Genomic DNA, 13914 nt, shown 5'->3' on the forward strand with positions numbered 1-13914 from the left:
GCGGACAGGGACACGGGGAGAAGGCCAAGAAGCCCGGATGTGCACAATGGACCAGGACACAAATGCTCTCCCTTTTAGATCCCGAGAAAAATGCAACCTAACTCTGCTATCTTCAAATCAAGCAAAAAACGTGTATAAATAAACTCTCTAGAAACCACGAGGGCAGCTCAGAGTGGAGCTGGCTTCCCGGGGAAACTTCCCTGCTAGCCCTTCATTTCCATCTGCTTTAAAGCCCTCCTAAGCATCCAGTGGCTACTGATCAACTCAGAAAACACCCGCTTAGCTGTTAAATAATTTGCAATATCCCTCTAGAGATGCTAAGAATGCCGCCGAGATGTGATAAAAGGTTGCAGTGAAAATGACAATAATGTGCGTTTTGCACCTATGTATAAAGCCCCAAGCCAACCGAACCAAAACTCGTTGGCAAAAGAAAGATACCAGGATTCCAAAGGAGGACGTTCTGTGTGCAGCATACGTGAGTCTGTCCGACCCACTCAGACTCAAAGCCCCCGAAAGCTGGAACAGATCAAACGTTCATGGAACAAGCAGCGTGCGTTCCGATATAAGTGAAAAGACTCTTTTTTCTATTCTCAGCACAGCTTGGTCCTAGAAAATAAAATGAAAGAAAACGATGCTGCTTCCCTCCCCAGTTATTTCGAGTCATAGGAAAGGAATTGTGTCGGACACAACTGGATGCGCGTGGGGGAGGGGCGCCACTTCCTCTTCCATTATTAATTATTTCTCCTGGAAACGATGAGCGCTCCGAGGTCTGGCAAATGACTGGTTAAAGGGCGGCTAGCCTGCGGCCCCCGGGGGGGTGAGGGGAGCAGGGCCTGGGAAATGCCTTTTCAAACACATTTTTGTCTCTGCCACTTAGAAGGGGGAGGGGGAGGCGCGGCCCCAAAGGTCAACACGCCACATGGCTCAGGCCCTGCGAGAGGCATGCCCTCACAGAGGAACCTAAGAGTGCCTTATTTGTTTGTTTATTTGTTTTAAAGAAACCGTTTAAAGCCATTGGAATTCTGCAAAGGACAACTGGTTTATTCAAGATGTTTTTGAAATGCTTGCAAAGCAGCCTGGGTTCAAAGAAAACCTTCTGCCGGCCGGGAGGTGAAGGCTGCATGGTTTGGTTGGCGGTCTTAGAGCAAGCAGCCCTGAGTGCCACGTTTTATTTTTAAATATATTTTATTGATTTTTTTTTTTTTTTTTTTTTTTTTTTTTTTTTACAGAGAGGAAGGGAGAGGGATAAAGAGCTAGAAACATCGATGAGAGAGAGACATCGACCAGCTGCCTCTTGCACATCCCTGACTGGGGATGTGCCCACAACCAATGTACATGCCCTTGACCGGAATCGAACCCGGGACCCTTTAGTCCGCAGGCCGATGCTCTATCCACTGAGCCAAACCGCTCTTGGCTTGTGTGCCACATTTTAAATGCATTCTCGGTTATAAAGTGCTTGCCCTTAAGCTCGAGCTGCTCCCTGAACCGAACAGACTTCTCTTAATAAGAGGCGGATAATCGCTAATGAGAAATCCAAGAAAAGCTCATGAGAAAGCCAGAAAAATCTTATTAAACTTAACTAACTTAAGAGCATGGGATGCTGGCCCAGGGTCCAAATTTCTCAAGCCAAAATCCCAGGCACTAGAATTCTAAGCTTTGGGAGAAGGAAGTTGGGGAAGAGCAGGGGAGAAATGCCTAGAATTTGAAGCTTAATGTAGGGTTTAATTCTGCGTTACAGGGGAACATTATAACAAGCAAATAATACACTTAAATAAACCTCCCCCGGGGTAGCTTTCCAATGGAATGGCTTCAGTTTCTGCTGGCCAACATGGTAGGCCGATCGATGGAGGAGAGCGGAAGACCCAGTCCCAGACGCATGCCTGAGACGCAAAGGCCCCAGAGCAGTTAGGGTCGGCCAGGACTGAAGTAATGATCTGAGTCCAACTGCCAATTAAACAGCAGTGGGGCCGAAACCGGTTTGGCTCAGTGGATAGAGCGTTGGCCTGCGGACTGAAAGGTCCTGGGTTCAATTCCGGTCAAGGGCACGTACCTTGGTTGCGGGCACATTCCCAGTGGGGGTGTGTGGGAGAGGCAGCTGGTTGATGTATCTGTCTCATCGACGTTTCTTACTCTCTATCCCTCTCAATTCCTCTCTGTGTAAAAATCAATAAAATATATTAAAAATGAAACAAACAAACAAACAAAAAAACAGCAGTGGGATCGAAGCCACGGTCATTGATCAGATTCCTGTTTAAACGCCCAGAGAGCAGGGGGAAGGCGTTACAGGAATCTTACTCACTGGGCTCTGACTTGTTCCTGTGCCGGCTGCACTATTCCTCCCGAGTCCCCTTCTTTCCAAGACCCACGCCATCCCCTCTCGATGCCAGGTCTAGGAGTCCGAGGGAACCAGGCAGATTTCTGAGCAGGGACAGGAGTGACATGATGGACGCAGTGTTTGAGGAAGGGGCGGTGGGCAGGCCCAAGGGACCGCAGCCGCACAAAGATGATCGATCTGGAGGAATGAGGCACTAAGGGTCCCCGGTGCTGCTTCGGACTGGATGCACCGGGTCGAGCTCCGAAGCAGTCAATTGCTCCCCTTCCCATAGAAAGCATCCTGCTTGAATCTCAAGCCATTTGGTAACTCTCCGAGTCCGATGGGGTTAAAGCAAACCGACAGCCCAACAGCTCAGCGAAGTCACACAGAAGGAGGCACGTTGTGCCTCCTCCAGGCCCTCTCATTCCTCTTCTTAGTAGGCTAATTTTTAAAACGTTAGAAACCAAGTTATCTGGGGAGGAGGTGGTGGAAGGGGAGTTAAAGGACAGGACGGGCTAGCCCCAAAATGAACTCCAATGACAGTAATGACAGCTTTCTGACGGACCCAAAGCCGGATGAACCGCCTCCTGCTGTTTGGCAAACATCTCAGTGCGCTGGACCAGTGGGGCCTGATTTTCATGATTCAATCACAACAGCCTCAAACCAAGCTCTGCAGCAGAAGGGCCTGCGTGGGACTCAGATATTTCCTCCGTTCATTCAGTAATCGCTTTCTGAGTGCTCGCTGAATGCCTGGCTCCTTGCTGGGCCCTGGAGCTACACATTCGTACAAAGAAACTGGCTCAACAAGGGTAGGGAGATAGCAAGGAATTGAAGGCGTTACAAGTACAGAATGACTGCGTTTGGAGTGCTTTGATGCTGAATAAATACACAAGCAAATAGTATTCAGAACCCACTGTTCCTAGCGCTCGAGGGAGCAGTCTTCCCTGACTATCCCATGTCGGTTGCAAAGGTCTGATGGGATGAACCCAAGGGGCACAGTGCCCCGTGAGGCCTCCACTGGTACCTCCTCCAGCTCAGAGACCGCCTGCCAGGCTGCCTCCACTTGCTCCCCCTCTCCTGTCCTCCATCCTCCTGTTCCCTTAGTTTGGGCAGCTGGCTCCCCAACTTCCCTGGTGCTTCCTCTAAGACTTAAGTGCTCCTGTGCCCCCTTTTCCTTTTCGGGGACCCCCTGGGCCCTCTGCACTTTGATTTTGGTCCTCAGAGAGTGTGGTTATTTTTGCCTTCATCATCTCTTTCCTACTAGACTAGAAGCTGCCCGATGGCAGTGACTAATCTAACTTTGTGAGTTTTTTTTTTTTTTAAACACACACACATTCAAGCTTCATAAATTAAAAAAAAAAAATTTTTTTTTCCTGAGATTTTTTTTTTTTTTTTTGTGTGTGTGTGTGTGTGTGTAATCACTCATTCAACAAATATTTGGTTCCAGATATGCCCCAGGCTGTATTTCAAACTCCCAAACACCGAGCAGCTGGTTATCTGGTTTGTATATTTAAAAAAAGAACCTGGCCAACATGGCTCAGTGGTTGAGCGAGGACCTATGAACCCGAGGTCACAGGCAGATTCCCGGTCATGGCACATGCCTCAGTTGCAGGCTCCATCTCAGTGGGGGCCAGTCAGGAGGCAGCCAATGATGGTTCTCTCTCATCATTGATGTTTCTCTCTCTCTCTCCTTCTCCCTTCCTCTCTGAAATCAATAAAAATATATTTTTGAAAAGATACAATTTTGTGGAGTCAATTTTGCTGAAAAGAACACAGAATAGTACAGCAATCAAAATTCTATAAATATTAAGTTCTATAAGTTCTTTTAAATTACACTTCACAATCCACCTAAGTTTGAGAAGAAGATGCCACAGATAATTGCCTTTTTCCTGGAATCAGAGCTGCAGCTGATCCATAACAATGACGTGTATGTTTGCCAAATAGTTTACATTTTTGGAACTTCAGTTTTAACCACAACGAAAAAAGGAGCATTTGAATCATTTCTTTTTTGCTCTTCCCTCTAAGTACCTGCTGAGCAATAATATGGAAAGGGGGTAAAGAACATATATATCACTTCACTGCAAAATGTTACATCAATTAATTTTATAAAATAAGAAGCACATTGTTTCTTGATATGGATGGTGAAAATACAAGATGACCAAAGCTCATGGTCTGAAACGCACTGCAGGCTGTGCAAAGCATTCCACGGGGCACAGCACACTCTCAAATCTGCTCGTTTGGAACATAAAAAGTCTCCGAAAGAAGTGCTGCTAATAAAACGGGCCTTCGCTCGATCCGCCTGCCAAACTCACTTACTTTGTTTGGCAAGTGAGCTTGGAACATTTAAAATTTTACAAACGTTATCCTGTTTTAAAAAGTTAATTTGGACTACTTTAAGGAAAGTAAAAATAAACCCTGGTCGCAGTGAAATCAAGATTTAATCTGACCAGACCTCTAAAATTAACCATCTAATCAGATTATATAATTAGTAAAAGGTATTGGGGGCCCTGAGTCGGGGCTGGAGAGGCCCACGGGTCCCCAACAGCCCCCTTTCCCTCTCCGGAGCCAGATCTGCGACCTTTTCCTGGAGGCTGATGGGGAGGACTTTGTGATTGATAAATAAGCATGAAAAGCCACAATTAGCTACATCGGGATTCAGGAATGGCTTGGTTTCCAAAACAAGGCTAACAGAATTAGCACAGGCAGTCAAAAACACCACCAATGAAAAAGAGAAGCCAATGAAAGGAACAGAGAGGAGAAAGGAATGCTGTTTGGTTGTAGGCACGGTGCTCGGTGCAAAATGGCCCCAGTTATCCGTCTTTAGAGAGAGAGACGCTAACGCTGAGAGCCGAAATACCTACCCAGGCCACAAAGCTAGCAAATGGCAGAAGTAGGGTTCCAACGCACCTGCCATGGTCCTAGACAAGTTACAGCGAATATCAACAAAGACCAATGGTTTTTTAGCTATTAGTAACCTTCCAGTGCGGAGAGAGGAAAAGGGGGGGGGGAAATAAACTTATAAAAATCTATGTGTATTAATAGAAGAACCGGCAAGGCCCCTGACAAAGCACTGCTATTTACCTCCACTGCCCTTGCGAACAAAGCAGCTACTCCATCAATATTTGCTGACCAAGGAAGGCAGCCCGCCCGTGGACGGCTCACGTCCCATCCGGGTGGCTCACCCTGTCCATGTGACTGCCCCGGCTGTGAAGATGGAGACCAGGGACTGCAGTTTTTAACCTGTCCCTAGCGCTTCACACTTAGCAAGTGCTCATTAAATACTTGCTAAATGAGTAACTAACTTGAATTTCTCCACTCATGGCTCCAACATCTTAGAAAAGCTATTGGGTTGAGTCTGGTGAGGTGGGCAAATCGGAGACTCTGGGGTCTGTGTCCATGTCCAAGTTCACGCTACACTGCTGATGGAGTGTTCACAGTAATTCTGGGTTCAAATGCCCTAGCCAACTGCAATCACACAGTCACCAGGGCTCAGGAACGGGAAAGGATGGCTCGCTGAGGGCCAAGGGTAGAAGGTAAGACACTTCGGAAAACGTTGCTCAACGCTGTAACTACCCCTGGACATGATGATACAACATATACAAAAGAACAAAGCTTCCGGTGGTAGTTTGCATCTTATTTGACATAAGACAAGAATCTTTACTTCTAAAGAGTCCCCATCACAGACAGTAACTCGTGTCCTAAGGGAAAACAAAAAGAAAACCTCTGGAAAGAGTCAAAAATTGGAAAATTAATAAAGAGCCCAAGGAGAAAGGAAATAGAGGTTACAGAAAATTACACGGTCACAATATATGGGGGGGAGGGGAGGGTGGGGACAACGTTTGTTTAACCTTTAAGGGGCTGAGCTAATGCTGGGGGCGCTGGGCCTCTCGGTGCCAAGCCTTCTTAGCTCGCCGTGGCTGTAACTCCTCCAGGATGCCGCGGGGAACACTCAAACTGACCATCTGTCTGCGAAATCACCTTCAGGGAAATAAAAACGCAGCTGGCGGGTGCCCAAAACCATCACAGGTTGCCTGCCACGGCCGTGCGTCTGTGGCATTGCCAAGTATCCTTTACAAAGTCCTCTGGTACCACTGAGCTCATTTCTCCGCGACACCAAATTAAAAGGTAAGTGCCGTTTGGATTAGAAATTTTGTATGCTATTTTTGGATGCAGAACTCCTCGGTAATTGTCATAAAACCACTGCCCCTTCCATTTAATATGGCAATAAGAAGATCCCCGATGAATACTTGGCTTCAGCCGGCACACATGGAACGTGACGGGCTCCTGCGAGACATTTTCCAGATCTCGGCAGGACAAAGCACAGGCCCGGAGCCTGGGGGCTAGGAGACAGCCCGACTGTTCAGGACGGAACCAGCCAGGTGACTCTTCGCCCGCCATCCATTCTCCTTCCTTTGCTTCAGCATGCCTTTATTCTTGCTTATTTCTCCCCCAATTCCATGCTCTGCCTCCTCCAGTCCTTTCCAGTCCTGGTCACTCAATTCTCTCTTTTCAATCATACTTGCCCTGACCTCATTCCCAGGGATCCTTCCCATCTCTGAACTCCTAGGGGTCTCTAACTGTTTCTGGTGCAAAAAAACCCTTCCTGTTATTCATATGTTATGTTGTAATTCTCCAGGCACTCACATGACCAGCGGGATGCAGGGCCTGTAACTCTCTCCAGCATGAAATCATTTCTAAACCCTGGTTCCAGTCACCATCATCTCTCACCTGAATCACTGCACCAGCCTTCCCTGGTCCTTCTCTTTCCAATGGTCCTGGCCCCGTCCAGCCTGCTCTCTACCATGCAGAGACCATGGGCCTCTCTAACATGCACATCTGACGGGATTTCTTTTTACTGAAACATCTGTGATGTCACAGGCATTAAGATGGCTGTCATTTTTCACACACACACACACACACACACAAAGAACAAGTGTGAGCGAGGATGCGCACTGCTGGTGGGCATGGAAAGTGCCACAGCAGCTGTGGAGACGGTTTGCTGGCTCCCCAAAAAGTGAGACAGAACGACCACATGATCCGGTCATGATCCGGTCACTGAACTTCTGGGTGTAGACCCGAAAGCAGTGAAAGCAGGAACAGGAACAGCTATTGTTTACCCCTGTTTACAGCTGCGTGAATCACCACAGCCAAAGGCGAGGCAACCCAACTGCCCGCTGACAGCTGACTGGCCAGAGGCACCAAGCTCCGGCCATGCCCACAGCGGGGTGTTGTCTGGCCTCAGAGGGGAGGGACTCTGACATACTGCTCTGAGGCTGGGATGAACCTTGAATGAACCTTGCTAAGTGGAATCAGCCATTCACAAAAGGACACGAATGCTCTATGATTCCAATTCTACGAGGTCCCTGGAGTAGCCAGATTCTCCTGGTGACAGATAGGAGAATGGTGGTTGGCAGGAGCTGCGGGTGAGGCTAACGGGGAGTGGCTGGATTTGATGGTTATGGACTTGCAGTTTGGGAAGACGAAGAATGTTTCTGGAGATGGACGGTGGTGATGACAGCATGGCCATCTGGATGTACTTAATGCTACTGAACTGTACACTTAAAAGTGATCGCTCTCGTTATGTATAATATATATTTGTCCACAATAAAAAAAAATAACAAACAAAAAACATGCGCGCACACAATGCCTTCCACTGGCACAGGATCAAGGCTAATGATCTCCTGAACTTGACCGACAGCGCTCGTAGGACTTGGTCCCCAGGTCCCTCTCCTCTCCAATCACGTGCCCTGCCTCCCGGCCCAGCCAAGCTGAGCCATGCTGGAGTGGGCTCACATTGCTCTGTAAATCTTTTTCTTTTTAATTAACTGGTTTTGAGAGAGAGAGAGAGAGAGAGAAAGGGAGAGAGAGAGAGAGAGGAGAGAGAGAGGCTTGTTGTCCCACTTATTTATGCACTCACTTGTAGTTGTATGTGCCCTGACCACACAATATAATATACATTATGAATATATATTATGAATGCTAATGGCTCGCCACACGTTGGGACCACTCACCTGACGCTGGCTAAGTGCTGTGGCACAGGCTGGTGCTGAAAATGGTCGGGCCAGGGGTGGTGCAGGCAGAAGGGCGGAGAGGGCTGGAGGCAGCACGCGGCCTGGTACACAGGCGCATGGTGTGGACACAGCGGCGCCGAGTACTCGGAGTGGGGCTGCATGCAACAGGAGGCCAAGGCGGAGGGGGACGCCGGGCCGGCCTCGGGGTGGCACTCCTGGTGACCGGCCAGCGGGTGATGGTACGGGCAAGGATGGCAGCACTGCGGCAGCAGCGGGGCGGCTCTTTGGCTGTCTGCGGGCAGGAAGGATGACCTGGCGGTGCCGTTTGCTGGCAGGCATCCGTTGGGACTCGCTTTGGCTCTTGGCGCTTCTTTGGGTGTGAGCTGCTGGGCTGCGAGGTCTCCGTCCGAGGCGGGCAGCGGGCTGGGGGTGGCTGCGCTGGCGGCGAGGCTGCCATTGCTCAGAACCACGCCGTCGCTGCTTCCATTGCTCATAGCCATGCTCCGATCTCTTGGCCCTGAGGAAGACAAGGATATCAAAGCATCCAGTTACTGGGAGGCAGGCGAATCTGTGGAAGCCAGGAAAGGTACGTAAAGACGGCTCTTTGGAGACGAGGGTTGTCGTTATGACTGATCTAGGTAGCCTTACATGCAAGCCACCAGGAGAAGAATGGCTTGGCTCGCTAATCTTTCTGGAACGGCACTCTCCTGGGCAGACAAAACAGCTTCGGGAGCGCCCTCCCTCCAGCCGCCCCCAGAACAGGCCAGAACAATGCACAGAGTTCCCACCTGCACCCTCATGCCCAGATGATACCCATTATGCTAGGAGACAAATTTAGCATTACCGATTTACTTACCTTTTAGATAAAACTCCTCAAACACACACACACACACACACACACACACACACAGACACACAGACATTTCATTATATAAGCATCACAGCTGAGAGAGGTGGAATGTAATCAACTGTTTTAGTAAAAAGGCAAAGCATTTATAAATATGAAAACGTATTATACATCAAATCAAGGAGCTGTTTGTTGCCTCTCATCAGCCTTATCATCGCTTTGAAAGGGGTCTGCGATCCCACCGCCTTTATAATGGCGCCTAAGAGGGCTTTTCCATTGTTGCAGTCAATACTATCGCTCTCTCCTTCACTGAGTCACTCCTGGGTATAAATATGTACTAGAAACTATAGTTTCGTGTTTTATAAAACATTCAGGTAACATACTTAGCACCAAGTAATGGTAGTGAAACGTATTCTATTGTATTATCCAAGGAGTAGGAAGGCGGGTAGGGAGCACAGAGCCCTAACTGACGCAGAAGGCACCCACTGATCCTCCATCGCTTTCTCAATATGCCAGCTCAGCAAGCTCTGCTCACTCAGGCTTCTGTTTGCTAAAGAACAGACCCTCCCTTTGGTTGTGAACAAAAGAAAAACGCTGGGTGCAAATGCTCTGAAAACAACAGGACACAAAGGCCATCTAAAAAGGCACTAACCCTTTTGTTAAGTTAATCGAAGTGTAAGATGTTTATGTGTATGCTTAAGTGAAAGGCAGTCTAGATCATGTAAGAAGCTGGGTGAGATGAATGCGGTCATTTCCCAGAAGTGGAAAGTCTCGCTGTACAAATACTGAAGGCGCATTCTTTTGCTCGCCTCCACCCATGACTCATGCTCCGGAGCCTCCGGTCCAGACCTCGGCCCAGCTACCCCAGTGGATGGGATCTACTGGGCCGAATGGGAAACTCAATGGCTGCCTTTCACCTTTCCATCTGGAGGACGGAAGGAAGACTTTTCTGGTTGGATGGCTTGGTTCCACCATCCCAGGGTGGTTAATATCTCAGAGTCTATTTTTTAAAAAGTATTTCATTCAGTCAATCTATTACTGAAGTGATCACAATCTACTGACTCTAATCAGAGCTGTTGTGTGAGTTGTGCTGGTGAAAGTGTCTATATATATAAAACCTTAAGCAACTGGTCAACCATTCGACCAGTTGACCGTTTGACCGATTGGTATGATGTGCACTGACCACCAGGGGGCGGATTCTCAACCCAGGAGCTTCCCCCTGGTAGTCAGTGCATGCCCACAGTGGGAGTGCCCCGCTCAGCTGCCTGCTGGGTGCCAGACATCAGGCTTAAGGCTGGCAAGTGCAGCTGTGGTGGCGTAAGCCTCTCCCGCCTCCGAGGCAGCAGCAGGCACAGCAGGGCTGGGATGAGCAGGAGTACATGGCGCCCAACCCAGGTTCAGGCTCCTCCCTAGCCGCCTGCTGCTTTGCATGCTACTACACCCCTCAGGGGATGTTGGATTGCTGGTTTCAGCCTGATCCCCACAGGACAGGGGACGCAGGCCAGGCTGAGGGACCCTGCCTGTGCAAGAATCCGTGCACCAGGCCTCTAGTCTAACAATAAAATCCTCAGAGTTTTCAAGTGAAACTGGGCTTAACACAGAGGCCATCAGTCTTTCTCCAACAGCCTCCCAAGTGCCCTACCATCCCCTCTGAGCTCTTGTCAATTCCATATTTCCCTATCTTCTAACCGAATCTACTAGATATTTCTAAGGAAAAAGTAATTTCTCGCCCAGCCGGCATGGCTAAGTGGGTGAGCATCAACCTATGAACCAGGAGGTCACGGTTCAATTCCCAGTCAGAGCAAATGTCTGGGTTACAGGCTCGATGCCCAGTGTAGGGCAGTCGATCAGTGATTCTCTTTCATCACTGATATTTCTACACACACACACCCCCGCCTCTGTCTCTCTCCCTTCATCTCTGAAATCAATAAAAATATTTATAATATTAGGTCTAGTAATAATTAATGTCGTTTTCTAATACTTTTTAAAATCGAATTTATTTAAACAATACAACAAAATTTAATCAACAATATAGTTGCCGTTGTTTTCTACTACTTGTGCCCAACGCTCAGGAAGCATTTTAATCCCTCTGTTGTAAAATTCTTGTGATTTTGATGCAAAAAATTCGGTCAATGCATTTTTGAGGTATTCTTCATTATTAAATTTTTTTCCAAGAAGAAAGTTTTGCAAAGAACGAAACAAATGGTAATCGGAAGGGGCAATATCAGGAGAATATGCAGGATGAGAGAGAACTTCCCATTCCAACTGGCGCAGTTTTTCAGCAGTGATTCTTGCAGTATGCGGTCGTGCGTTATCGTGGTGAAGAATTACGCCCTTCCGATTAATCAGCGCGGGTTCTTTTTCTCTTAAAGCTTGGGCTAACCTTTCCAATTGGGCACTATACACTGCACTTGTAATGGTTTGGTTAGATGGTAAAAGTTCATAATGAAGAATTCCTTTAAAATTCCACCAAACATACAACATCACTTTTTTCGCATGTAAGTCAGGTTTTGGCATGGGCTGCGGAGCCTCATTTCTGTCCAACCATTGAGGCCGCCTTTTCAAATTAACATACAGCACCCATTGTTCATCTCCGGTAACAATTTGCTCTAAAAACGGCAAAGGGTTTTGACGAGAGAGGAGCGAACTGCAAATTGTGACTCTTTGATTACGGTTGTTGTCGGTCAACTCATGAGGAACCCATTTTCCAAACTTTTGGACTTTGCCAAGTGCACGCAATTGATTGGAAATTGTTTTTTGTGAACAATTTAAAGTTGTCACAAGCTCTTGTTGGGTAATTTGAGGATTTTGCACCAAAAGAGCTTGAAGAGCTTCTTGATCAAAATTGGACACACGGCCTCGATCACTCTTGTCATCTAACGAAAAATTTCCCTCGCGAAATTTCTCAAACCAACGCTGGCATTTTTTGGCGCTAACTGCATCTTGACCAAGAACACTACAGATGTTTTTTGCAGCCTCACTTGCTTTTCTTCCTAATTGGAACTCGTAAAGCATGCAGTGCCGAATATGCTCTTCATCCGCCATCTTCTTAGCCCTAGTTTTGCAACAAAAACCAAACCAAACACAAACTTTTTCAAGCAAAACTTGTTAATTGCACTTCACACGTTCTGTAGATACCACGTGTTTGAAGGTCAACGCCAAGCAAGATTTTAAAAGAATGTTTAAAAACGACATTAATTATTACTAGACCCGATAGTTTTTCTTTTCCTTTGTAACCAGAATAACAACTATCATTCCCTCTTTTTTAAAAGTTACAAATGGATCATTTTGTAATTACAGAAGAGTTAAACAGATTTTTTGCCAGCCAGCCAACGGACTTAATCACCATTTATAACATTTCCCCCGCAATGTGGTAAAATGCAGTTCAAATGCCAAATCACTGACTTAGAAATGAATTTCTGGAACAAAACCTTTTGTAACTTGGAGACTTCTCGCGATGAATTAGGAGCTGGAGGATAGTAAAGAATAATTTGAATTCTGGCTTGTCGTTGAAGTCAGTCACATGAGCTTTCTATGATTGTGTCGTTAGTCATAAAATGAGAAAAATCATATTGATTTTATATGTTGTGAGTTAGAAGGAAAAAATAATAAAAAGCAAAACCAGAAGAAAAGATTAGCCTAAGAAATATCTATGGATCAAGTTCAGTAGATGCACTTGTTTAGAATTCAGGGACCAAGAGAACAGCAAAGCTTCCATCTGAACTCAAGAGCTGACCCATGGCCATCAGACAAAGAGCTTCTCTCTGTAGAACCAAGACAAATGAGAACAAGATCTGATTTGAGCCTAGAATGGAACAGGAAAGGGGATGAGAGAGAGGGCGAGTCCACACCACAACAAAAGGAACCACTATAAATGTAATGCTCTGTGATTATAAATGCAGTGATCATGGTATCCATGGTGGGAATTTAAACTCAGTTTTGGATCAAATGTAATGAACAATTTTAGAAGCAGCTCTGTTGAAATCACCAGTTTCCCCCGGGGCCATAATACACGGGGCTGCCAGAAAAAGACTCTCCTGGAGGTGTGATGGGGCCCATGGCCAGAGACTTCAGTGCACTTCCTGTTCATGTATTTAATATGCCAACGGCAATACAGTCACAGCCACTAATCTCATCTCCCCATTTCACCTCTCCCACTAGCATGTTAATATTCTGGGTGCTTCCGTGGTGTGGGGCTTACAAGTCCTTTGGCCAAGAACCATCTTTTGGTTATATTTTAAAATTTTAGTGTTTTGCCTTTGAGCCTCCGTTTTCCAAATGTATAAATCAGGCTAGTAATCAATGTCCATCTCATAGGATTATGAGACTATAAACATGTTTTGAAAACTATAAAGGGCAATGTTTTTATAATGGGAGAATTATAATTATTGCTTCCTTGAGTGAGAATATAAAAAAATACCGAAGGCTGCTCCCTGCTTTGAAAGCCAGAGTTGTGTTTTAAGATGGCAGCCAAGACATCTGTATCTTGAAGAAACGGCCTCGCTGGGTCTGCGTTTGAAAGTTGGGTCACGTTACTCACCCTCTTAGGGTCTCTAAGTCTTGCTTAGTTCTTAGCGTTAACTTTGTTTGAAATGCAAATTGGCTCAACCCTGTAAGAGAGCAATTAATCAAAATTTAAAATACCCTCATCTTTAACCGATAATTCTACGAGGCACTATCCTTTGGTCATATTTGAACAATGTGTCAAAATGATGTTATGGATAAAGTTGTTGATCACACCA

General features: G+C 46.7%; 1 protein-coding gene across 8 annotated transcripts in view; it reads right to left on the reverse strand.

Moving 5' to 3' along the window:
• The window catches only part of DISP1 (dispatched RND transporter family member 1), a 102993-nt gene that overhangs the window by 23740 nt on the left and 65339 nt on the right, over positions 1 to 13914 (reverse strand). For 6 of the 8 annotated variants that reach the window (XM_045587093.1, XM_045587090.1, XM_045587091.1 and 3 more), the window contains one exon: positions 8326 to 8842. In XM_045587093.1, coding sequence (XP_045443049.1) covers positions 8326 to 8825 — 500 coding nt within the window. In that variant the 5' untranslated portion in view covers positions 8826 to 8842. Of the gene's footprint in view, positions 1 to 8325; positions 8844 to 13914 lie in introns of those variants that run through there. The other 2 variants (XM_045587092.1, XM_045587096.1) reach the window with 2 other exon arrangements.

Source organism: Pipistrellus kuhlii, unplaced genomic scaffold (genome assembly GCF_014108245.1).
Source record: "Pipistrellus kuhlii isolate mPipKuh1 unplaced genomic scaffold, mPipKuh1.p scaffold_m20_p_25, whole genome shotgun sequence".
Lineage (NCBI taxonomy): Eukaryota > Metazoa > Chordata > Mammalia > Chiroptera > Vespertilionidae > Pipistrellus > Pipistrellus kuhlii.